Below are 25,848 nucleotides of genomic sequence, written 5' to 3' on the forward strand. Positions count from 1 at the left end.
AGAGAAATGTGAACATTTAGCACATGTCAGCTGCTGTGGGCTTTAGTGGCCTTCAGGGAATTCATCAGATTTTGGTGACCACAGATGTAGTCCAGCTGAGTCTCAAAAGTTATCTGCTCTTCCTGCTAAATACCACATATATTTGGTATAGTGGATACTACATACATTGAAAGGTTTTTATTCTTTCACTAAGTCTGAGGACTGAATTTACCACAGGGTTTATTTAAAGAAGAAAAGCTAGAATTGGGTGATAACTAAAATGGAATTACCCTTATTTTCCTTTAAAAATATGGACATATGTCAAAATAAAACCATAGTAATGAAACCAAGGTAATAAGAGTATTAAATAGTTACTGAACTATTTTTTTTCCAGGGTAGCTTTCAACGCTACCCTAGACGTTTAAACACGTTTCAAATTTTCAGGACAAGAAGTGAAAATAAATTAATGAAACACTTTAAATCACCATTAAACCTTTGCATTTTCTTGAGTAACTTCGGATTAGAATGTAGCCAGAGGTACTATGATACCTTCCACGCTACTGCAAACTCCTCCAGAAAGAGGAGATGGGCAACGCCCGACAGGTTTGCAAATTTTACGAAACAGTGACATGATGCTTAGAAAAACTGCAGGAAGATAAATCTGTATCTAAGAAAAATGAATATAGGTAAAGTAAGTTTTGGTTTTTTCTTCTAAGACAGATAGCTATGCCACCATCTTAACAGGAATACATTTTAACAGAGTATTACTCTTCATAATAATTTATATTATTAAAATCAACTAAATTTTATTAAACAGACGATGATCATTCTGAGATGGGCACACCAATTCTTCTAACTAATTACTAGCTTTGCGTTTGCTTCAGCAGGTACTGTACATTTCCACTGCCAGGAAATTTGATCCTAGTCCAAGGATAATCCTGGTATTATCACCCTAAATGGGATTTGTGCAGGCAAGATACATTATCCTGTTAGAACAAGCTCAAGAGTTTTACAAGCACATGTGGGTTTGGAGAGGTTACAAGTTGTGATGGTTTCTGAGAGACCCCAATTTCAGAGAGATGAATCTCCCAGAAAAGAATGTCCAAGTCTGGGAAGGAGAGAATAAACCAATAAAACTCCGAACCATTTTTACATGTATTGATTTGCTCACTTCTCAAAGCTAATGAACATTCCTAAAGATCTCTACTTCTTATTTTACATATATGAAAGAAGTGCCATATGCAAATAGCAATGGCAGAATTTTGTATTTTACTGGGGGTTGGTTTTGTATACACAGAAGCATGCATCACTATAAATATTTATTACATTTCAGAAGGTAGGGAAATTTAAATAAATTTTAATTTGTTAAAAATAACCTATTTATAGCTGTTGTATCATCAACAGTCCCTATGACAAACATATAGATACTATTTTCCCTGGAAGGAAAGATGCACTTACGTTATCTTGAATATTGCAAATTATCTTTGCATAGCATTTGTTGTTGTCTCTGGATGGCACAGTCCACTCCAGTGGCCAGAAATGACTATGGTACACCTGGAAATAAAACACAGGTTTAAAGAGAGTTGTATAATTTCCAAGCAGAGAGCATGATCTTCCAAAAGCTGCTGGATTATCCTAAATAATGAGCTATGTACATAGCATTTCGAACATCTGAAATCATGATGATACTCTTTTCCCTTAATGAATGCCAAAGACAGGAGTCTCTACAAAACAAGTACTAGTGTCATCCAGTAATTAAAAAAGGAGAAGCCATAAGAATATTACACTTCCAGGACACACTTCACCATGCTCTTATTAAGTTACAAAATCACAAGCGACTCAATAATCTTACTGAGGCTTGCAAAAACAAAAGCCAATAAGGTGACACAATAAAGAGGTCAGAATACACTAAATGAGGACTTAGCCAGAACACAAATGCTTCTGGCTGCACATTTTAAAAAAGAAAATTCTCTGAAAATCAAAAGCACATTTTCCAGAACAAAGGGTCCACTGTTTCACATATAACATCAAGAATTTCATTCAATAACAAAAATTTGACTGGGTATATACAAACTTTGTGGGCAGAAAAGCATTTAAGCCTTTGCCCTGTGGTCAGGTTAACAGTATTTTACACACTGCCATTTTGAGTTGTATTTACTTATTTTTCTCCACAGTCCAATTCAGAAAATGTCAGCTAAGAGGAAGACAAGTTCTCAACTTCATGAACTACCACTTATCTGCTTATTTCTGCAAATAATGCTCCTCAGGTGATATTTCCAGGACATAAAAGTTCAGTTTATTGTGAGATTTCCTCCCCTCATGCTTTCTGTAATGTGGTCCATATAGTATTTTGGAAGAACAGCCTCAGGCACTAAGTGCTTGTATCTGTCTAATTTCACTCCTGACCAGCAATCTCAGAGAATGAAAAGGGATTACTCACATGAGTAAAATGAAGTACATACCTCTTTGTACAGTCAAAGTAAATAGGAAAAATGAGCATAACATTTGGTTTTATAAAGTAAAAATCACTGTGGTAAGGAATTTGCCCTGCTGTAGGTACCAAAGCTCCACTTCGACATTAAAACCAGTGTATCGCTTCCAGCACATGCCCACCTTAAATTTATCCTGAAGTATTTGCAGACACAAAGAAACCCTTTTTCTCTTTTTTTTTTTTTTTTAACCAAATATTCCACCTTTAAGCCCCTGTTTGCCAAAAATAGAACATATCTGCAATTAGAGCTATTGGAATTGAGAATTATTTTTATAACGTGTCTAGGAACAGCCAAGGAAGACAAAAAGTCACCTCCTGCCCTTACATCAGAGCACAAAATGCTGTTTTAATTGACTCTTAACATTATTTTAAATTACAAATTGGAAAGATAAAACCCAGATGAAATTAAGACATTTACCTCAATGTTTTGCTCCCCAAATTTCTCCACTGCGGTCTCTTCAGAGTACCCACAGGCTCCATACTCCAAAGGAGTAAATACAGTAGTTGGAACATTCACATAGTCACACTGTATGGCATTCAAAATAAAACAAAAAACCCACACAACATCAGTAATAAAACCAGCATACAGCAGTCTGAAACACAGGAAGAAAAGCTCAATTATCCACAATTCTGAAAGCTCTTTTTGTTTTTTTTTTAAATTGTCTTAACTTGAGGTACAGTTTTGTGTTTGTTCATTCCAGAGGTGTTAATTAGAGCAAGAACAAAATGACAGTTTAAAGCCACACTAACATTAGTATGCCCAGATTAAATGGATTTTAAATACATTTTAAAAATGTACTAGATCACAGGTCAAACTGGAGATAAAAAGTAGCCTTTTCAACCACTTCTACAAAGCATGCTATTTTCAGCTGGGGATGCTGCAAAGGCACCCTACCATTCAAAACTCATTTTCATCAGCTGTGGCCTAGGTGATGCCAAAGAACCAAAGACACGAAGTACAGCCAGTTGGGGGGAGAGCAAAAATGTGTCACTTCTCCCAGTTTTGTATCATCTCCAAACTTTCTGAGGGTGCACTTGTTCTCAGCATCCAGATCCATTAATATAGATGTTAAACAGCACGGGACCTATGTCCAACCCTGTGGCACACCAGCAGTGACTGGCCTGCAGCTGGTCTTTGGAATGCTGGGCAGAGCCCTTTAAGTTCATCTGCTCAGCCAGTTTTCAACCCACCTCACTGCCCACTTACCCATCCTGCAATGCATCCATTTGTCCACGACAATGTTATGAGAGACAATGTCAAAAGCCTTTATTAGACTCAAAATAAACAAACATCCACTGCTCTTCCCATGTCCACCAAATGAGTCATTCTGCCATAGCAGACTAGCAGGCTGGTCAGTTCTATTTCTTTTCTAGCAATTTGATTTTCTACATAATTCAACTCTAATTAATTTCCTTTGTGATTGGGGATCAACTAAGACACTGATTACTATTCTTTCCCCACCCATCCACAACACCTCATTACGTTTCCATCACCTTCTCCAGATTTGTTACAAAGGCAGTGTAAGCCACGCTCACATTTAAGTAGTTACTCATTTCTTGGATTCACTGAATAAGAATGCTTCCTTTGGCAGCATAAGGATTTTTGTACCTTGAGAGACTTATCTGGCATAAAATGTAAATTAAGACATATCCATAGCATTGCAGCAATAAAAAAAATCTGGCATCTGCTACAGTTTCTTAAACCTTGCCTGGCTAATTCAATGACATTATGCACGCTGATTCAGGGTTCTGTTACTGCAATACCTGCCAACATAAAATAAACAACCCAATCAAGCTCTAAATCTGGCTGATAGTTGAACTTGCTATGAATAGAGCAGGCTCTGAAAAAGAAAAACCTTTATGGTCACGACATATGGTTATCAAGGTGAGACAAGCACCCATATCAGTATAGCAGTTCTTTAAAGGCACTCTCCTTTCCTCATGGTTTAAACATAAGGTGTAAATGAGTACCCATGTTACTCCCATTTGAACAACCATAACCTGGCTGAAACCCAGAGCTGCACTGGTATGAAACATAAACACTGAATCCATTAATTCAAGTACTCAGGTATAAATATGTGCTGAGTTATTGGTACATCTGATCTTCCATTGTGTCCATATTCAACTGCAATTAGGACTATGTATTACATTGAAAACATACAGATGAGAAGTGAAAAAAATTAGTGAAAATAGCATTGAAAATTAAGAGCATCACAAACTCCTATTACACTCTATTTAGGGACTGTAGGTAGATTTAGTAAATTGCCTTTGAATTGGTGTTAAAGCACTTAACAGGATGGGAAAGATTGCTGACTTTTATGGAAGGCAGTAGAATTAAAACCAAGTTAAATTATCTCTGTTAATTTCATTATCATTATACTCTGAGAGAAAACTAAACCCTCTTAATAGGAAAAAATAAAAGAGACTACTGCTTAACCCACAAGGTATTAATTTCATCCTACACAATTAGCAGAACACATCTGCAGTAATATCTTTGCCAGGGGAAAATTAAAGTGATCATCAAAGCTAATCCTTAAAATTCTCCTGGGTTTTCCACAAACAAGTAGACTTGCACTCTGCACTTGGAAGTAGAGCAGTGACAGTGTTTTAAGTCAACTGGTTCCTTACCTTAGTGGTTTCCCCAGCATAAAGCCTCCGAACTAACAACCTTCCTGCCTGGATTGCCACTGGTGTGAGCTCCAGCTTGCCCTGCAGTATATCTCCAACAGCATAGATATGTGGCACGTTTGTCTGCTCCTCATCATTGACAGGAATTTTTCCCGTTCTGTAATTGGAAATAACAAGAAAAAAGATATAAGTGTTCAGCTGTGAAGGCTGGAGTGTAAATAACCTTGCAGAAGTTAGGCCCCTTAGCTTTAAGAGAAAGACTTGTATGTGAAGTATGGGGGAAAGAATTCATATTCATAATCTTACAGTCTTGGGCAGGAATATAAAGTAGGGCAAATTTGACCAAAACTACAGGAATTCACACACTGGATAAGGAGGTAGCTTGAGAAGCTGCGATTCATCTCCTGAATCACTGAGGTGAAGCATAAACCTCTTCCAGAAACACCCTCTACCACCAGCTGAGCTGTGTACTGGCAGCTTTCAGGAATGACACAAAGAGGCATTCTCCCACTCCACTTGTAAGACAAAACAATTTTTCCACTACTGAAATTTCAGTCCAGTGGCTGAAGCTGTTTATAGAAGCTTATCCTTCAGGCTCCTACACAGAGACAGGTCAGGCTGTTACACACCCTACCTAAGGGACAGCCAGCAAGCTTTTTAGCTGTAAGTGCACTGAGCTAATGGAAGCTTTTAATTATTAATATTTCCTACTTCATCAATAAATAAGATAGTGCAGTAATCACCACAGGAAACATGTAACAGGGAAACCTAATCAGACAGACATAGAAACAGTCACACAGTTACCTGAGAGACCAGCAGCAATTCCCATATTAAAAATCCAACTTCCTCAATTTTGCACTTGCTAACAATTATACAGTTTATGCTAATAACTTTATAGTTCATTCTATTAAGCTAGTAATAGGTGTCCTGACATCAGAAAGAGGCGTACTGCTCTACAAGCCAATGTGGGTCTGCCAATTTTGAGTGGACCAAAATTTCCACTTATTTGGAATATCACAACTGTTACCGTTGACAACATCAGTTACTGCATTCATGTATAAAAACTCTGCACTGGTCAAGTTCATGGTCCCTTGTCTTTTCTTCAAAGTGAAGGTCTTTGAGGACCCACATGCCTGGAAGATGTTTTTGTTACCAATATTGAAAATGTTACTGATAGCTCCACTCCCTGGTGCAACAACCTCACTGCATTAAACATCAAATACTCTTCTACAGAAGACACAAATTGTTCCCAAGGATTGCTTCTAGGCAAGAAACAAACCCCTCCAAAACCTAAAACACATCAAGAACTTCACCTGTGACTTTAAGGAATGCTACTTGAACCTTATCTTTCAAAATAACATATAGCAGCATTTACATTAAAATATAAACAAAACTCACTGCTCTGAAAACCTATATGAGCTAACAGATTTTTGCTCCAAGAGGTGATAAAAGCAAGGTGACAAGGAAAAGAGAGTACAAGGAACAATTGGAAGATCCTAGAAAACCCTGTAACTGGAAGAAGCTAAGACAGATCAGTGAACCTAGACAGAATGGAACAGACACTTTTTTCTCCCAGGAATTAGAAATTGACTTTTCAGCAACAAAAAAGCAAATGTAGCAGTACTATGGGAGAAAATGCAGTTATCTGCTACACAGTCTCCCATCCAAGTGTATACAAACGGGGCAAATTTTTCCTCAAAGCTTTTGGATGTCTCTGTACTGCTACCATTGTAACAGTACATGACACAAGCTCAGCAGTGAGTGATACACAGACATCTGTCCTTACTTTTCATTGATATTCACCCCAACTTTGTCCAAACCAATTTTTCTCGTGCATGGATCTCGTCCAATTGCCAGCAACACCTGCAAAACAGCAATGCACATTACAGATTTTTAAAAACTCAAAAGTGCCTTTTCCTTTGGCTATTATCTTCAAGATATGCTAGAGATTAGTATCTAAGGCTTGGTCACAGTAAGGTGAATATGTTTGTTACCCATTGTAGATTCACAGAGTTTAAGACAAGCCACACTACCACCATGACCTAACAATACCAGGTTTTAATGCTAAGATTAAAAACAGTCAAATAGCTTTCCCGAGAAAAATACCCCAAGAATATTCTAAACAAATCAGTTAGGGATAGATTCTTTATTTCTTTGCAGTTTTATACCAAAGTGCTATCCTGTATCCTTACCAGGGCAGGTGACCTCAAAATGCTCCATAAGGAACGGGCTCTTTAGGAAAGAAACTCAGATGCTTAAGCAAATAAAAATACCATAAAACAGTATTTGGTTTGATCTGAAAATATAATTTACTTATATAGGCTCTCAGCCAAGTCACTGTCAAAGGATATTATTTTTTGAATATTATTTGTTTGAACATTTGTTCAGACCAGGCCAAATTCTTACCCATCCTATGAACTCTGCTATCATAACAAATCAAGTTCCAACTTTTGCTATCACAAGGAAATTTGCTACATGCTTTGTAGTCTTGGACAACTGCCCAGATAACTATATAATGCTTCTCATATGACAGCCAGGAACTGTCCTGAAGGAATCCTGAGATCTCCTTCAAGTCTTACAGATGATCAAACACACCAGATCCTAAGAGCTGAAGGTCTTAAAATGCAGCACAGACAGGTCACAGCTTCTATGAGGAGTGACAGCATTTCAGTGAAAGATGTAGCAATAAGAAACCAAAAGTTTCCTTAATGAAGGGATGGTATTGATTTCCTTGCTAAAAAGCTTTCACTATTATGGACCAGAAAAACCCCAGCATTACAACCCTGAGCAATAGCTCTGCTGCCATTGTTAAACTTTCCCACACTATTGGCTCCCAGATGTGTACTTTTTAGGGATGACTGATGCACTGGACAGGTAAACGAGGTCACTGGCACAAAGTATTTGAAGTCCCAGGCTGGCAGAGGCCTGTCTTTATGCATTCTGTGTGGTTCCAAATACTCTATTCACAACTTTTTTTTTGTCCTTTCAGCATCAAGGTCTATGAAAATGAGTGGGGTGAGGTGTGATGGAAACAGTCAATCAAACATACAATACCATACCTGCACACTGCAATTTTACTGTCTTAAGTGTGTAATGAAGTTTCCTGACTGATTTGCCACAGGGCATTAATGGTTTTTGTGAAGATGTGTCAACAACAGGTCTTGAGATGACACGTCACCCGTTTGTTTAACTCCTGCACAGGCTGCTGTTTTGTGCTAACTACAAAACATGCCTTAATTACTATGAAAGCTATTATAAATCATTACTTATCATTTATTACAAGTATTCCACTGGGAAAAAGTCCTGCAACTGATTCCACGTGACCAAGCTCATCTACACCCTTAAGTTAAGAAACAGGTTTCAAAAGCATGCAAACTGATTTGGCAAGGTAAATAACCATGGACTTTGGGACTTTTTTCTCCAGATTAATTACCTGCTGACTGTTTTCAATTAGCATATTTAATGACTAATATAATTTTTAAAAATCTGAAGTGTGGATAAAAACACCTCACAAAATCTCAACATTAAATGGAAGGCTGTTTCACATTCTTCATGCATACAGACAGGACTCACAGTATTGTATTCCCCTTCAATCATTTGGTCCCCCGTTGTGGACTTGGCTGTAACCTTCAATATTCCAGGAGTTCCTTCCTCAACCTGCTCAACCTATTTTGGGGGTTGCATGGAGTAAAAAAGAAAACAAAAGTTTAGTTTCAAATAAAAATATACAAACATGTATTTTTCCCACCACATATCACTGAGAGAGTTTTTACCATGACCTAAAATTAAGCACTTACTCTAAAGATTCTTTACATTTCTACTTGCATATTTTAATGTGTTGTTCTATGTCCCTGCATTTATTCTTATGACCAACACAACAAAATCTCGTTTCTGTTTATAAAAGTGGACTGATGGTTAAGTTCTTGTCCAAGCCCACCATATGACCTGTTGTAATCAATGGGGATAGAGGAGGTGAGTAGGAAGGAAACTCTTACAAGGCCTGGAAACACCATCAGACATTTTCTCCACCTGCTGCCATCATTCCCTCCACCCAAGGGAAGCTACTGTCATAGAAAGCCCTCAGCAGGACATGCAAAAGACATGTAAGTGTGCAACACTTTACACAATTCTGGAGAATTTTAGTGATCTTCTTACAGATGAAAAGGTACTTTTCAACAACACCCTAGTTCCTATTGCATGTTCGGTATTTAGAGGCAGAAAAAGCAGTTTCTGATGAAGTTTTTAATCTTGTCCTTTCTTTTCAATTTAAAAAAACAACTGTACCATCCCACCAACCTTAAAGGATCACTGTGCTAAACTGCTCCTGTTCAAAGGCAGCATTATTTATAACAATTTATCTTCTGCCTTCAAACATCCCAAGGAAGGGTTTTCATAAGCACAACATGCATAACTTCAAACACAATGTCTGAAAGAGGTGAGAAAACCTGCTAAAAAACTATCCAGCAACTTAAGTTGAAGGATATTTGCAACCAGAAGCAGGGCCAAATATTTTATTCCCATTGAAATCAAAGACATTTAGTGAAGGGACAGGGTAAAATACACAGAAGTGCATTTGTGACTGTGGTGATGGACTCCTCATCACAGGATGCATCTGGAGGAGCCTGCTTGACATTTAGTTGTAATGATCTGCTTGCAAAAACAGCTTCCTTCTTTCTCATCCCCCATTAGAGCTTACAAAAAGCTATGTCTGAAACAAAACCTAGATAATCATCCCTACTTTTCATACAGCATGGGATTTGTGCAACAAAAACATGCATAAAAACTAATTTCCTTGAAACATCCATTTTGACTTCTCACAGGAACTCTCATTCTGTGAGAGAGGCTCAGACCCACAGGGCAGAGTGGCAAGAGCATTTTTAAAGCTTCTCTTGATACTGCCAAGAGTGGAAATGAACAGTCTTCACTGAAATTAAGGGTTTAATCCCCAAAGTGTTAAACTCAGTAGCATGCTGGTTTAACACCAAACTGAAATCGCTTAATACATAATTTGCTATTTCAAAACAATTAAGCACTATTGTGAAAAAAATATTTTATGAAGAAAAATACTGTTAGCACACTCTGAAGTCTTTGATAGAGCAATTTTGCATTAGAAAAGCTCCAGAACTTCTAATCAGGCTTAAATTCAACCTGAATTTGCCTATACACGTGCCTATATATATATATGTAACTAGCTACATGAGCACTCTTACTGAATTCAACAGAAATTGAGCAAGTATTTAAGGACTCTGCCAAGTAAATGATACAGATGGATACTTCCAAAGCCCATTTACTTCTCTGGATGGTCCACTAATCCTTGGCACATAAACAGTATTTGCTGGCTGAGAATTTGAAAAATGGCAACAAAAAATATGACTATTTGGGATGCACTGGACCCTGATCTTAGAGGAAATTATGTATCTGCTTAATTATGGGCCAGCAAGAACTTTCACAGATTTCAGGACAACTGCTGAATTTAAGTATATTTAACATTTGCAGAACCAGGACGAGCACGTGTAACATTTTCAATGCAACATATACTAACCCAACTAATTCTGACAAAAACAATGAATTTTGTAATCTCACAAAATTTTAATATTAAGATTAAATTATACATTTCAATTAATTAAGTTTCATGGAGTTCATTTAAAACAAAAATTAACCCATTGTATATCACAGCAAATACTGTAATGCAAGTTCAACTTTTGCATTAATTAAAATAATTTATATCTTAAAACATTATGATAGGTATATCCCAATCAGCTGTAGTCACTTTGAGCCTACCTTAATTGGCACAAACTCCCTAATGAAGTTGACTCCATGTTCTTTCATATATTCACCAATTTTGTTTGCCATGTCCTGGTCAAATCCTCTTAAGAGAATGGATCTCACCATTACAGTGACATCTAATCCAAGGCCTGCAAGAAATCCTGCACATTCCAAGGCAACATAGGAAGCTCCAACCACCAGGGTTTTCCCTGGACAGTAAGGCAGAGAGAAAAGATCATCACTGGAGAAAAAAATAAAAAGGAAGGAAAAAGGAAAAGAAAGTTAGAGGCAGTCAGAAGAATGTATTGTGCTTTATATTTATCTAATTTTTTCTGTAAGAATAGAACTTTATTCCTTCTCCTGCTCACTAAAAAAACACTGCTTAATTTTTTGGAAGTTCATCTGGAATACAAGAGCAGTACACGACAGATGAAAAGGTTATATTTAGGAGTATACATACAAAAAAAAAGGAGTATGAAAAGTCTGAATCACCACAAAAATGTGGAGGGTTTTTTAACAGAAATTTAGGACAAATTGTTAAAAAAGGTAGGTGTTTATTTCCCCTCTGAATCTTGCTTTGAATATTTGTTGCATATTTTAGCTCCTGAGAACTAAAAGAGGAAGGGGCTCAACTTTAAGATAAAATACCACCATCACTTTGAAGACTTACTCTTTTGCTAAAGCATTATACACAGTGCCAGATATACACAGACAACAAACCACATTAATGCAAACCACAGTAACAGGCAAAAATAGAAGTATGAAATTATGGAAAACATGCTCCTCTGCCTGCTTTTCCTTTCTTTCAACTGCTTCATCAAGCTACATCAGTTCCACCACACTTTGGACCTAGGCTATAAAACCAGGGCTTGTCCACAAAGCCAGGACTCATGGAGGCACCACACTTACTCTGCAGACACTTAGAGCTCGGCAATACAATTCTCTGAAGATTTAAATCTAAAATAAGTTTATTTCCACCTTTGTTAGAGTGGTGGAATAAAATGTGATTGTGCAATTAAAGGCTGTAGCATAGCTCCTATACCCCAAGGAACTCAGCAAAGATTACACAGCCAGCCTCAATCTGATAGCATTTAAGTCTGGAATTCCTGACTCCTCCACCTTGAAGCTACTTTAAAGCACCACTTTACAGGCTGTATTATCTGTTATCTTTAATTGCATTACTCCTTATTAGAAGGGAAACATACCACATGGTGTTCTGGTTTCAAAGGGATTATGCCAGTTATTTATTTCATTGCTATAGGTCTGCCAGTCTGTAATTCCAACCTCTGTTTCTACATCAAGTAACTCAAAAGTTACTCTGACATGAAAACACAGTTTATCTTCATATAACAAGCAATTAACCAGACACTAGAAACCAGTTTTTCTCAAAAGTTGAATTATTTTCACTGAGTAGCTAGAAAAAAAATTGTGCTGGGTTTCAAGACTGCCCCAATGCATGAAGACAGATTTCTACCAACTTCATAACATCAGCAGCTACGCTATTCCCACTTTCACTGATGTCTGAGTATGGGGTTTTCTTTCAAGCAGACTGTGCTCCTCAGTATGGGGAAGCATTTACACACAAGCAATGACTTCATATTCCTGCCTGTGTTTACCTGCTAATGCAGTATTCCTTGTCTCCAGGTATACCCAGGTAGCGTGGTCGTTCACCAGTGGCAATGATAAATCTCTCAGCTGTGTACAGCTTCTCAATTCCTTTTTTGTTTGTTGCCTGCAGACAAAGTATTAGTCCAAAGTGAGTGTTTTACAGTCCCACCATGGGAAAAATCATTCTATTTGAAAAGCATCTCTATTCAGACAGCTCTATAGGAAGACACAGCAAACAATGGCTAAGGAGTACCTTAATTGTGTGTGGCCCAACAAATTCTCCATATGCATTCTCATACGTGACCTTCGTGTCTCTCAGTGCAACCCGATAGCCCCAGTTCAGTGAACCAATGTAATTCTGAACAGATTCTGTCATGGTCATCCAGTTGTGTTTGACTGTCAGAAACAAGAAGAAGGTTCACCTTTTAGTCTGAGTTCTTCTTTTTCCATAACAAAACTTGTATTCTCTCAAACAGATTCTTTTCATGACCCAGTCTTACTGGGTTTGTCTTACTCCCGTTTTATTTCAGGGTAAATCTATTGAAATTCAGACAATTACATCAGCACAGACAACATGAGAGGTCAACAGGCATGACTTAAAACATTGAAAATTAGGACTTACTGCATTATTGACAGGTTTATATTGACAGATGCTGTGAGCAGGTGACATTGCTCAATAAACAAAGACTGCATTTCTGAGAGGTGCCTCTGCATGCTTCCCACTACAGGATTACAGCCTAAGTAAATCATAATCCTATAACCACGCATATTAGAGCTAATGAAAATAAAATCTGTCTTCCTACATAGTAGTGACAGACACTTCGGAAAAAGAAATCCTTGCTTGCAACTATAAGGAGTTTCTGTCAGGCAACGTTCTGGGGTATTCCCTTAGATATTGTGGTACATTCAGAAATGGAGCAGTACCTTATTGTTTTTATTCACACAAGTCTCATCAATTACTAACATGATCAGGAGCTATTAATAAACAGATCAAACATGGAGGCAATAAGCCTCATGACTTTAGATTTGAAAAACACTTCAATTTACATGTAATCTCTCCGAAGTTGCCTCACAGTGTTCAAGCCAACATGTACAGCAGTGCAACAAGCACCTGATTATGAGAACCACCTCAGGATTTTCAGTGCAAATGACAAAACTGAAAAAAGTGCCTTTCTTTACCTTCTTCTGTAAGCTGCCATCCAAATTTGCGTGAATCTTGCAAGGCTTGTCCCAGTAAAGCTGCCTGGTGCATCAATTTTTTAGGTATACAGCCCACATTTACACATGTTCCTCCAAGACCTGAGAGAAAGGAACAGGATGTGATTTTCACATCAGTGTGGCAGATTTCAAACATGAGCATCAGTGTCTTTGAGTAAAGTTCCTTTATAACAGGATTGTAACAAAGAGAAATTTACCCCATGAACTTCCCTGAGGCGTAGGTGTGACAAAGTCCAGCACCATCACTTTCTTTTCATATTTGGCAGCTTCCTGCAAAACAAATTAAATAAGACACGTATCTAAATATTAGAGGTTGAATTTGGGAATTTGGAGTAGATGATAACATCATGCATTGCTGAAAGCTTTGTGACTTTTAATTAAATAACAATGAACGATTTGCAAGGGAACAGACAGACAGTCATTAATCTTCTGAATTCATCTGTGCATTCAGTAGGAAAAAGAAGATGAAAGGAAAAAAAAAAAGATATTTATCCTGCGACACAACAGCATGGCACCAGCCAATACACAGGAGACTCTGAGTCCAACATCCTCTTACTCTTCCATCCTGTCATTTTGTTCAGACTATTTCCCAACACGCCCATTTACTTTTAACATACTTAACAAATTCCTAATTAATCCAGTTTTCCCTTCAAAGATGGTTTCTCCAACACTTGTTTGAAACCACATCAGACAATGACATGAGAAATCACGTGGCCAAGCATGACAACCTTAACAACTCTATGATTCTGTATTTCCCCTGAGAACTTTCATTAGCTAATCTACAATTAATGCCTGATACTGAGAACTATACACTAATTTCATTGCTCCCTTTGTGTTTTTTAAGAAGGCGGCAAAAACTGACAGCAGTAACTGCCACCATGGAAAATCACTTAGGGAAGCACTGTGTAGATGAGCAACAGCAATGACAGATTCCTCCCGTGAGATGCAGCAGAATAACTTTGCTACTTGCAGTAGCCACAACTATGCTGGCATCATACAATGAGTTCTTAAACATGTAAGCAGTAACAACTATAGGAACAGGATATTACTCTAAGGTCTTGGGTTTGGTTTGGGAGGAGCTGGACAGCCTTCAGCGTTCTGTTACCAGTAATACTTGTTAATCCGAATAGTTGACAATTAGAATTTCAATTTTAAATCTATTTTACTTCATGCAAAATGCAAATCACACTTCAAATAACACAAGCTATAGACACCTTCGGAAAACATTGCTGTACTGGATTTCCACTTCCAACAAAGATCTAGGCTGGCCAAGAAGCTAATTTCTATCCATTAGCAGCACCTCTGAGAAAGTTCCTCAGAAAGGTGCTTAGGGACTGAGACGCAGCATTAAAGCTTCTTTATAATAACAGCCCTTCAACACTGCTCCAAAAAGCTTTAGCAGGGTTAGCTAAGTGGACTGCATGGATTGCCAAGCTTCACTCAGCTACACACTCACATAACACAGCACAGCATTGCATCGCCACCTCGGTTGAGATCCCACAGATACAACCACTTCTGCTGAGTGATTTTCCCACAGCCACAAACCTGCCCTGTAGGCTCTCAAACCTTTCAGGGCTCAGTGCAGTGCTGCAGGAACGCAGCAAGGCTGTGCAGGGCTGGAGCTGTTCTGTGTGAACTGAGAGCAGGGGCCTGGCACCGGTCTGAGTCTGCAGCTGCATTATACCAAGTCAGCCTGGCAGTGTTTGCACTCGCTGTGGAGACATGCCTCCAAAGTAACCAACTCTGAGCCCAATGTAGAGAGGAAGATGTGCTCATAAAGGTGCATGTGTCAAGAGTCAACAGCACACATTTAACCAACCCAGTTAAACTGCTGCAAACCCGAGTGCAGGTATCTGGAACTTCATATAAGAGCTGTGTAGCTGGGGTTTTTTTTCTGTTTTGGTCTGTTTTTTTTTTCAAGCACTGTTAGTTAATTCATTAAAAAACATTGAACAATCTAAGTAAAAGTCAAAAGTTCATGTGTATAAAACAGCTTCACTTCAACTACATGAAACTGACTTGAAATACATACATTACTACTGATGGTGGTGTTGACTTTATTGATCTACCATCTTCTGCTCTACTTATCAGTTGAGAACACTAAGAATCAATATACTTTGTACACCAAGTTGAAGGAATAAGGCTCCTACTGCACACCTTTTCTGTCCTACAACTGAAAAAGGATGCAATAAACATCACTGCTGTAGCTTCCCAACATAGCACATGTATACAACAAAGCAGTCTCCCTATGGAAACTTCGACAGCTGGTTTTGTATTACTGCAAGCTCTTTTTGCATTACTGCAAACTCTGTTTTACTCTTGTTACTCTCTCCCATCCCAGAATATCTCCATCCTCAGTGTTTGCTTCTCTTTGTGGTGCTCAGAATTTTCATATATCTTACCTTCAATCCTCAATCCTACACCATGACAACAGTGCCCCTATTGATAGGAAAGCAGTAAATTACAAAAATAGACTATGAACCTACAATCCATCACTCAGCCCTGCACATTTCCATTATAACTTCTAGGGAAAGTAAAGAAGTACTTCTAGGGGACCAGAGTTCAGTGTGAATCCAATGCTATGCTAAAATATTTTCCCCTTATTTTCTTTAATTGCCCTATGACCTCCTCCACTTCTCAAGAACAAAAGAAATGCCCCCTGACTGGAGGAATAATCCAGCTCCAGGTCTTGAGCAACAATGTAGTTTTACTTACAGGAATGCTCAATTCACTCCTAAATAGTTAATCCAACAACAGACAGAAGAGACACAACATGCCTGACTATTGAAGTAAAGGAGAGCTACTGACTTACGTTAGATTTCAGCAAGTTTAAAATATTTGGGACAATGACAGCTCTAAGAGCTGGTATATTTTGTACCACTGTGGATTCTTTTAATTAATTCTAGATACGCTTCTAATAGCAATATCCTAACCAGTCTGGCTACAGGCAGGAAATACCAGACCCTAGAAGTGAAGGGTGAGACCATAACTCTACTTAAGTGTAGGGAAAATTTCCATTTATACAACTATGTAAGCTCAAAAATCACAGGCTCTCCCCTGTTGTGAAGAATTAAAACAAGATACACAACTATGTCTGAAAAGATTTTACTTTTTTATAAAAGTAGATACCTCCTGATGATAATTTTGAATAGTTTATAAACCTTCTCATTTATGAGCTGAGTTTAAGTTCAGCTACTAATAAACACTATTAAGATATTTACCTGCTGTTTTCCAGCAGCATCATCTCCCATTAGTGGGGACCAAGTTTCATTCTAGTAAGGAGTATTAACAAATATTAAGGAATATACCATGTTTTCCTTCTTCAGAACATAAAGAAAAGACTATTGTATAATTGGCACTAACCTCCAAAGAAATGTCACTGATCAGGCAGGTGTTGTGCTCCTACAGTGCTAAAGATACCCAAATTCAAGACACTGAGGATGTCACCCACCTGCTGACAAGGAAAGTATAAGTTGTATTTTCCCTCTCATACCTTGGCAGCTGCCAGACCACCTGAGCCTCCACCAATGACAATGAGATCATAGTCATAGGAATCTGGCACTGGTGTAAGTCCGTTCGCTTCCATTGTTTTCTGAGGATTGTCTTCTTCCTTATGTGCCTGAACAGAGAAAACAAAAAGTATTAGGGAATATGGAAACATCATTCACAGTGTTCAACAATTAGTATTTTCAGTAGCAAATATTGTGATAAGGGAACATAATTGCATCTGAATTTTCTGAGTTCTGCTTTTAATTAGCTTTTAATTTTGTCTTCCTAATCCACCCGTGAAAAGCTCTATACCTGTCAGATGCTGAACTACAAATTTTCTTGTTCGTTGGAGCACTGGGCTTCTGGGCAGTTCCTTGCAGGGCTTAGTTTTCCACAACAATGCAAGTCTAGTGCCTCCTCATACTCTACTCCAGCATGAGATACGTAACTGCTGACACAAGCATTCCATTAATTTATTTTATTCTCTTCATCTGCCCTTGACTTTCCTAATTAGTGTTTTCCCCCTCCTCCTGCATATATTTGTAGGAAAATACAACAATCCTCTGCGACACTCCTAATCCACAATAATTACCAGCCTTACCAATGGAATGAACAGAACTGAATGAAGAAAACTATTTCTGAAAACTGCATTTTTGTAATATGCCAGTGTTTATCACTGCTTTGGTTTAGCATAACTTTGGTATCAAATGGATCAAGCGTGACCACCATGGTTTTACAAAAGAATTTTTTTTAATCACAGCTACTACCACAGAAAAACTACCCATTAGTCTTAAAATGCATTTTGACAGCTTATGCCACAAAGAACATGGCACCATCTTCAACACTTTCTAAAATGAGCCTTCACACTTCATTTGTGAAACTCCAATTTATGAGGGCTTCAGATCTTCAAGCCTTTGGAGTTGTGGCAAAATTCTCAATGCCTCTCAAGTTGCAGGACAAGATCTGAAGTGAGTAAAGATCAGATTCCTTAGCTGATGTAAATCTGTGAGCATTGACTGAAGTAATGAAAAAACTTTTAAGACCAAACCCGTAAATTAGGAAACTCATACTTTGCCACTTTACAAATACATGTTTCTGTCCACCTAACTTGGTAGGACTTGATTCGGGACTACTGGAATAGTTGGGGCAAACCAAAGAAAAGAAAAGAGCCCAAATAAGTTTCCCTTATCTTTTCATCTTAATTTTGTTTAGCATTAAACAGCCCTTTGTACTCAACCCATTCTACTGCTGCCTTCCTCTGAGGTTTGATTAGTGTCTCTCTATAACTATGTCTACCCTACTGACTGCTGCCAGTGCAGCCGTCCCACTGACAAAAATCCCCTATTGCTCAGACGAATTACACAGCAATGTAATCAGGAATTCTGGCTGTGTATCTGCCTGCAGGAAGTTTAGATTGTAGTAGTATTACATAACCCCGGGCAGCATGTTAACAGTAGAAACAAAACCTAGGAAACACCTGAAGCCACTGTGAAAACACCCAAAAATGCCTCATTCTCCTTCCTCTTCTCCTCCTGCTCCACCACCCCAACACACACCCCTACCACTGAACCTACATTGGCCTTTGGTTCCCTTTTTTCTCTTTTTCTAACACAGCCCTTAGCCAGGATCAAACTTCCTACCGCAATCAGAGCAAAGGGGCATGTATTGTACTATGATGTACAGCTTCACTTCATTTGTATGCAGAGATGTAAAATTAGTGAAAGGGTGCCATTCTTTTCCAAAGCACACCTTCCTGTTTGCTTAGTGGACGGTGTGAAGCATGAGGGCAGACTGACTTCCCCACAGTCATCAGACCCAGCTGCTGAGAATGGTATCTTTATGATGCATATAAAGAAACCACACCAACTACTCATTTGCTTAGTTCACTACTTATATCATGCTACTTTTTTTTTCTCCTTTTAAGAAAAATGCTTTATGCTTTCACATGGATTAAGAAACTTCAGTTTTTATTTCCTACTGTTTGGCTCACTTTTCATTAATTCTTCATAACTCTTTATGAAAATACATTAAAAGTTTAGATTATACAAAGTAGATCACAAGCTTCCTCTCTTCCTCCTAGAACCCTGCTCCAAAGCAGCCAGACTCTTGACAAGATCCACATCCCATTTACTGGGAGAACTTCTTCATGACCATAATCCCATCTTGAGAACAGATTTCCTTTACTCTTCACCCATGAACTACAACTTTTACAAGAAAGTCTACATTCTGACTATTTTTTAATGTCAGAACTAAATTACAGACTTTGAAATGTATCTCCCCCTACCTTTAAAGTTCTCTCATGATCTCCTATTTGCTTCTCCCGTACAGAAACAACTGGCTGGGAAGTTTCTGCCGCTGCTTCGCGCTGCCCTTCTCGCAGCTTCGGGGCTCCCCCTGTGAAATAAAGGATAAAATAACTAAGTGTCTGGAGAGACGTCCTTTATGAAGGCTGTGCTCCTCGAGAGAAACTGTCTGGGGGAGTGGCCTGGCGGCTTCATTGCTTCCTCGTCTGCGGCATGTCTGTCCCAGGGGAGCCTTTCCTAAGGCAACTCATGACTCATTTGCAACGTTAGGATGACTTGCAATATTTTTCTGTTGAATAAAATCCCATGCAGGAGTTGGCTGAGATTTCAGTACCTTTTGCCAATCTAACAATATGCTTGGATCATAGATCATATTTCCTGTGGCTAAGCCTGAAACTTCAGTCTTGAAGCAAAGTGATGACTTTAGCTTTCTTGCCCAGAAAGTGACATTTAAAGTCTCGTACTTTTTAAACTGAATTAAAAGTTTTTCGCTTTCTCTTGCAATTAGTTGCCTGGAAACTTCTTTCAGTTCAATGTATTGATAATGCATTCAAAAGGAAAAGATCAGTTTTCCTGCTGGTCATAACTGATCTTACATGTATGTATGTATCTCCAGTATAAAAGTTTAAGCATATTAGCGAAAAGAAAAAAAAAAAACAACATTACACACAGTGAAACTTTATTTGACGTGGCATTGAAAAAAAAAAAAAGTGGAAAATCTAATAGTTGATTGGAATCCATTATCAACTCTTCCTTCCTCCACATAACTCTAAATTATGTTAAACTTAATTTCCAATAAATGGGTCAGCACACAGTTGTTTGTACTTAATCACATGCATGCTTTGCACTGTACAGCCAGCATTAATTAGCAAGCCCTGGCAGCGTGTCCATACTTAGAGAAACAGCCATACTGAATGCTATGTATACATTCCTTGGGCACCAAGCCCACAAACCTGAAAAGCATTCACACAAAGACAAATGAAAAAAGGCAGTCATTGAAAGCTGGTCTGTAATCTTGTCACCTCTGACTTCTTCTCTCAAACTTGGTGCTAAAATTCCTTTATCTCACAAAGGTTTTGGGAAGAGTACTTTGGCGATGGTGGTAAAAGGGGTTTAAAGACCAGAACTGTTATGCAACAATTAACAGTAATATTAGTGATGGATACTACTTTTCCTATTCTAGTTGGAGAACATACACATGTAAAAAAAGAAAAGCAAGAACACAGGTTTTGAACACCCTTCTCAGAGGATAATTTCACAACCTTCACAAAGGACAATTTTTTGCTTCACTATATTAATATTAAAGCTACAGTCTTGTGTCTACCTGAAGCAACAGAAGGAGTATTTTATTCCTGCAAGTTTGAACAATCTCAGGAATGTTCACTTAAAACTGTATCTTCAGTGAGATACAAATCTAGCCATTAGACAACAGAGGCACTTATATAAATATCTCTAATTATTTTAAGGTAGATCTGTGCCAGAGGTACCAAGTTTTAGCAATAGCCCCAAAGCCCAAAGGCAACCATAGCCCCTGGCAGACACTTGAAAGAGTTTGTATGTTGGGTGCCTCTGCTGCTGGGGGCCTCTCCCTTGTTGGTTTGGGCAACCTGCCACATGCAGGATGACAAAGCAGAAAGTGCTCTGTGTGTCACCAGCTTACTCTCCATAAAATTCCATCCATTAACAGCACTTGCAATAACCCACAGTCCTGGTGAATAATACACACTTTCCAAAAATGAATCAGCAGATATCTTTTTGCAGAGTGACACTGCTAAAGAGAACCTGAACCATGGATCTGCTCTGGATAACCCTTGGACATGCAGCAGTGAGAAGGCTCTGCCTGGTACGTATCAGTGTTACTTCAGCAAGTCTGTAGCAACTCACGTCACTGCAGGAAAGCCCAGTGAGGCTCTTGCTCTGCACTACCACTATCTTTTGGTTTTGTTAGCCCAATCTAGGAGGTGGTGGCTGTTGAGTGGCACCTTCCCTATGACCTGCCAAGTGCTCCTTGACACGGGGTGAATCAATCTAACCAACCAATACTAAAAAAGGGACAAGTATACTCTCTTCCACCACACTGGTTTTTACCTTCTTGATGTCTGCATACTTCGCACCAGTTCTGGCAGACATTAGACCCATGCATGAGCTAAATCAACTCACTAACCTAGGAGAAAACTAACCCAGGAGAATAAAGGTTGTGGACAGCTTCCTACCAGTCTAACAAGCTCAGCCAGCTCAGGGGACAATCCTGTGATCACCATAGCTGGTGCCAGGATGAAGGCATTACTAGACCAGTAGAGAGTAAGAGGAGGGAGCAATATATCTCTCTGGTAGTGGCAAAACTGCCACTTTTGCTCAGAACTTGTTAAACCAGAAAAAAACCCCACCCTTTAAGCCTTGCTTCCTGAGCAGAGATAAAAAAACACAGTGAAGCAACTATGGTATTTTCAATCCGTATCCTTCCTTATTGGAAGTCAGTTTCCTCACAAAGCAAAGTCCTCCCTGGCACCGAGGCCTCTGAACTTCTGACTGTTTGTTGTGTAACTTCTGGCTGGGGTGAAAAAAAGGCACAATTGGTTTCAGAAGGCTTTGATCAGGTGGGAACAGGACCAGCCCAACCCAACAGCCTGGACCAGCTTTGTAAGCAGAACTGCTCCAGGATAAGAATTACCTTACCTTGCAAAAGCAATCCAGGGATCCCACCAGCTGCAGAGGCAGGACACGGACACCCATGGAAAGCACTTGCCCTTTAACTACTCACTTTGAAGGTCTCAAAGTGGCACTTCAAGGCCAAAGTCTCCACTGATTTACCTAGATTTTCCCTATCACACAGAGGAACATTACCAACAAGAACAAACTTCACATTTTCACAAACTATAATTAAAAAAATTAACTCTCTACTCCAGGAGTTCAGAAGACACCTCTAAATTTTTAACGTTTCTGAGCAAGCGCGTAACTTGTTTTACAGCCCTATCTTCAGGCATCTGGGAAGTACAGACTACTTCAGAATGACAATGAATATTTACTTTACATCCAAGTGAACTTTCTAGGTGGAGAAATGTTCAGGTTTTCCTTCTTCTAGATTAGCTCATTTCTGCACTATCCTCATAGGTCACTACCTCCCCTATTGTGCAAACTCAAACATTTGGTAGTGACAGCAGCAGAGCCATTACATCATTCAGATTACCAGGGGAAAACCTTAAGCCTTTAAAATACACACCTCCAGCCTGGACCATATCACAAATGCACAATGAAAGGCTGACTTGCAACCAGCTGAACTGACAAAACTGAGAGGAAATGGAAGCCTGCAGCTTTGCTGGCATGGTGTCATTTGCTTTGCCTACTAAACTATCTTTGCTCCAACTATGAGTTTTCTCATTTTCACTCTTTCAGTTTTCTCCCCAACCCACCAGAGAGGAGTGAGTGGAGCTGAGCTGCCAGCTAGGCTCTCAAATCCAAAACCCACCAAGCTTTAAGACTTGACAAGCAAAAGAGTAAAGTGCAACTTCCTAAGAAATCAGAAGTTCTCCAAACTATGTAATTGCTTATATTTGTTGTGAAGTCCTTTAATTGTTAATGCCCTTTTCATATCTAAGACCTTAAAACTACTTCCATTTAAATAAGGGATTGCTTGAATGTGATCAACATCAAGGCATAATGTGGAATAATTGAACTTTGCAATGAGTTGAAGCAAGGGCTCTACTTTATCAGATTTCTGTTAGTGGAGTCCTGACAGTGGCACAAAGTCTTATTCCACAACACCTATTTCCTTCATGAAAATATAAATTCTTTGTTTTTACCCCAACTATTTGAGTACAAAAAGCATTTAAAGTAAATTCTGTAGAGTGGGAAAACGTACAGATACAAACTTTCTTCTGGGAACTTTCCAAGCTAAATGTTGAGTTCTCTAAGACAGAGGAGAAAAGAACCCTCATCATTCAAATCAATCAAATGTGATTAATGTATGAAAAAGGCAGAAACTGGCAGAAAGCTCAGCAGCACAGCATTCTCAAAGGACAGTAAAAATCTACTGACAACTGTTAATCTAACCTCTGCATAGCAGGACAGGAATTACAAAACCAAGACAAACCAAAGAAAAAATACTGACAGAGGAATGACAAACACCAGATCAAATAAAAGACAAACTTTCAAGCAGCATCTGTTAAGTTCCACACTCGGACAGCTGGAAACAGATCTGACTGTAGTCAGAAAAACATCATCTGTAACAGACATCCATCTGAGGGCCTGAAACAAAGCTCCCTATACACAGTGGAAAACTTCCCACTCAAAAAAAGGCAGTAAGTGACAAAATTCACCCTTTCAGCCTAATTTTCCACTGAACATCTGGGGACTTACTCAACAACTTCCTCTAATCAGCTTTCCACTCGAGACGTCAGCACTGTGTTTGGAGAGCTGCAATCCACCACCTTCACATCCAAGAAGAACCTGGGGCAAGAAACTCAACACTCAAACACCTCCATCTCTAACAATCAGCCACTCAAACTTATAACCTGTCTCATCCTATTAGTCTGAAAAAAGGGGTTCTAAAACTGGTCGCAGCTTCTAGTTGCTAACAAAAGAAGTAATTCCTACTTCCAGGCATTTGTTTTCCTTTTGCTTTTCTAAGTATTCATGCAGTTGCCACAAAGTCCAATTGTTCATGAAAAGTATTTTACTTTACTGATTTCAGCAGGGACATCATTATACTCCTGGGTTTGTTATGAAAACTCCTACAAGACATGATTCTGCCATAAGAATTATGGCACTTTAAATCCCACTCCACCAAGACCTGGGCTTTCTCACAGACTTTCCTAGTAGCGCTCTCACCCACAGAAGTTCCTCAGCAATATCAGACAGTGAATACTTGCCCTTGAAAGTCTTCAGCCATTCCTCATTTCTTATGTAATTGTTTACAGTAAACCATACAGGAATTAGCCAGATTGCTCTAATTAGCACTAATAGGGATGTTTTCTGTGAGCATAACATCACATGCTGACCTCACGTATTTCTAGAACATCTACAATACAACTCTGTTGGCTTTAACAGAACAAACTGTACACATCTAACAAAAGTAAATTTCAGATTCTCTCTTCCTTAGTAAAAGGCAGACAATCTTTAATCATGTATCTTTGACCACTTTCATCTTCCATTTTATTTCATTGTGAACTATATTAAGTAGGTTATGGAAAACTTAATATAAAACTTGTCTGCCTCTGGAACTGTGGTAAAAGCTACAATATCTCATATAACGATTTATATACAATCTTTATGGAAAATACCATCTTACAATATCAGTAATTTTACCATAGATTTTTGTCTATTACCTTCAAAAATCACTGTTGCTTTGGGATTTACCCATATTAGTTAATGCTTTGTCTAATCTACATCAAAACAAAGGAAGCTGAGTTCTGGTATAACCACCTGTAAGTGTATCATGCTCACAGTGCCATCCATACCAGCTCACCCTTTATTTCAGATGACCTGAAAGACCCGAGCTTCCTGACTTTTCTTCTTGAAATTCCTGTGGCCAACACAAACCTGTGGTTCCCATAAACTGTGATTAATACTCCCATGCTACCTTTTCTTTATTCCTGGTCAGTAAATAAACAACTCTCTGACACAAGGAGGAAGCATCACCAGCCTCACTTGAATAAGTGTGGCACCTGAGGCCAGAGAGGTAAAACAGTACTCAGCAGGGATGAAACAGGATCTCCTGGTGCTGGTGCCATTCATTAGTCCCTACTGCCATTGGCCATGCCTTTATTGTTTCTAGCACAACTGAAGCCATTTATTCATTCCCACATATTTCTTTGTAACCAGGTTTGCATTTGAGTCATAGAGAACATGAAAAATGGTGGAAAACAACTCACACACAGTCAGGTTTTTTGTCAAACAACCCAATATTAAAATTGAATATGGATAAAGGAAAACAAGTTCTTTGCAGGTAATCTCTCGGTATGGGCATAAAATTTAAGGCAGGTACAACACCACGGAAAGTACTTGGGTACTTGGCTCAGAAACCTGTGATTATTTCTTCCCCCCAAAGTGGAACTTTTTTAAGAGGCAAGGAAAAAAACCAGATATTTTAATTTGGAGTAATCAAAGTTTCTTGTCTTTGAAAAACAAAGGACTTAAGTGGAACGATTCACTGCTGCTTGTAGCAGCCCAGCCAACAGTGACACAGCGTTTCTGCGAGGACAGGGAAGCAGCACAGCCCAACAGGTCACTCACTGCCCTCTGAGCTCTCCTGCCACCAAAGTGATCCGACAAACCAACCCGATGCACAGGGCCCTGACACAGGTCTGGCTGAGGATGGTTGTGAAGGATGGGTGGAAAACAACAAATACCTTACACCTGTGAGCCAGA

The 25,848-nt window shown here is 38.8% G+C and overlaps 1 protein-coding gene across 3 annotated transcripts in view; it reads right to left on the minus strand.

Annotated features, from left to right (window-relative positions):
* The window catches only part of TXNRD1 (thioredoxin reductase 1), a 36,169-nt gene that overhangs the window by 5,735 nt on the left and 4,586 nt on the right, over nucleotides 1-25,848 (minus strand). Inside the window, exons 1-13 of one of the 3 annotated variants that reach the window (XM_069002975.1) lie at nucleotides 24,947-25,035; nucleotides 19,464-19,573; nucleotides 17,184-17,309; nucleotides 13,888-13,960; nucleotides 13,652-13,771; nucleotides 12,726-12,868; nucleotides 12,481-12,596; nucleotides 10,880-11,105; nucleotides 8,672-8,764; nucleotides 6,885-6,961; nucleotides 5,099-5,255; nucleotides 2,889-2,996; nucleotides 1,438-1,533 (exon numbers count right to left, since the gene is read on the minus strand). In XM_069002975.1, the coding sequence (XP_068859076.1) occupies nucleotides 1,438-1,533; nucleotides 2,889-2,996; nucleotides 5,099-5,255; nucleotides 6,885-6,961; nucleotides 8,672-8,764; nucleotides 10,880-11,105; nucleotides 12,481-12,596; nucleotides 12,726-12,868; nucleotides 13,652-13,771; nucleotides 13,888-13,960; nucleotides 17,184-17,276 (1,302 nt within the window). In that variant the 5' untranslated portion in view covers nucleotides 17,277-17,309; nucleotides 19,464-19,573; nucleotides 24,947-25,035. The other 2 variants (XM_069002972.1, XM_069002973.1) reach the window with 2 other exon arrangements.

The sequence above is a fragment of the Aphelocoma coerulescens genome, chromosome 1A, assembly GCF_041296385.1.
Source record: "Aphelocoma coerulescens isolate FSJ_1873_10779 chromosome 1A, UR_Acoe_1.0, whole genome shotgun sequence".
Classification (NCBI taxonomy): domain Eukaryota; kingdom Metazoa; phylum Chordata; class Aves; order Passeriformes; family Corvidae; genus Aphelocoma; species Aphelocoma coerulescens.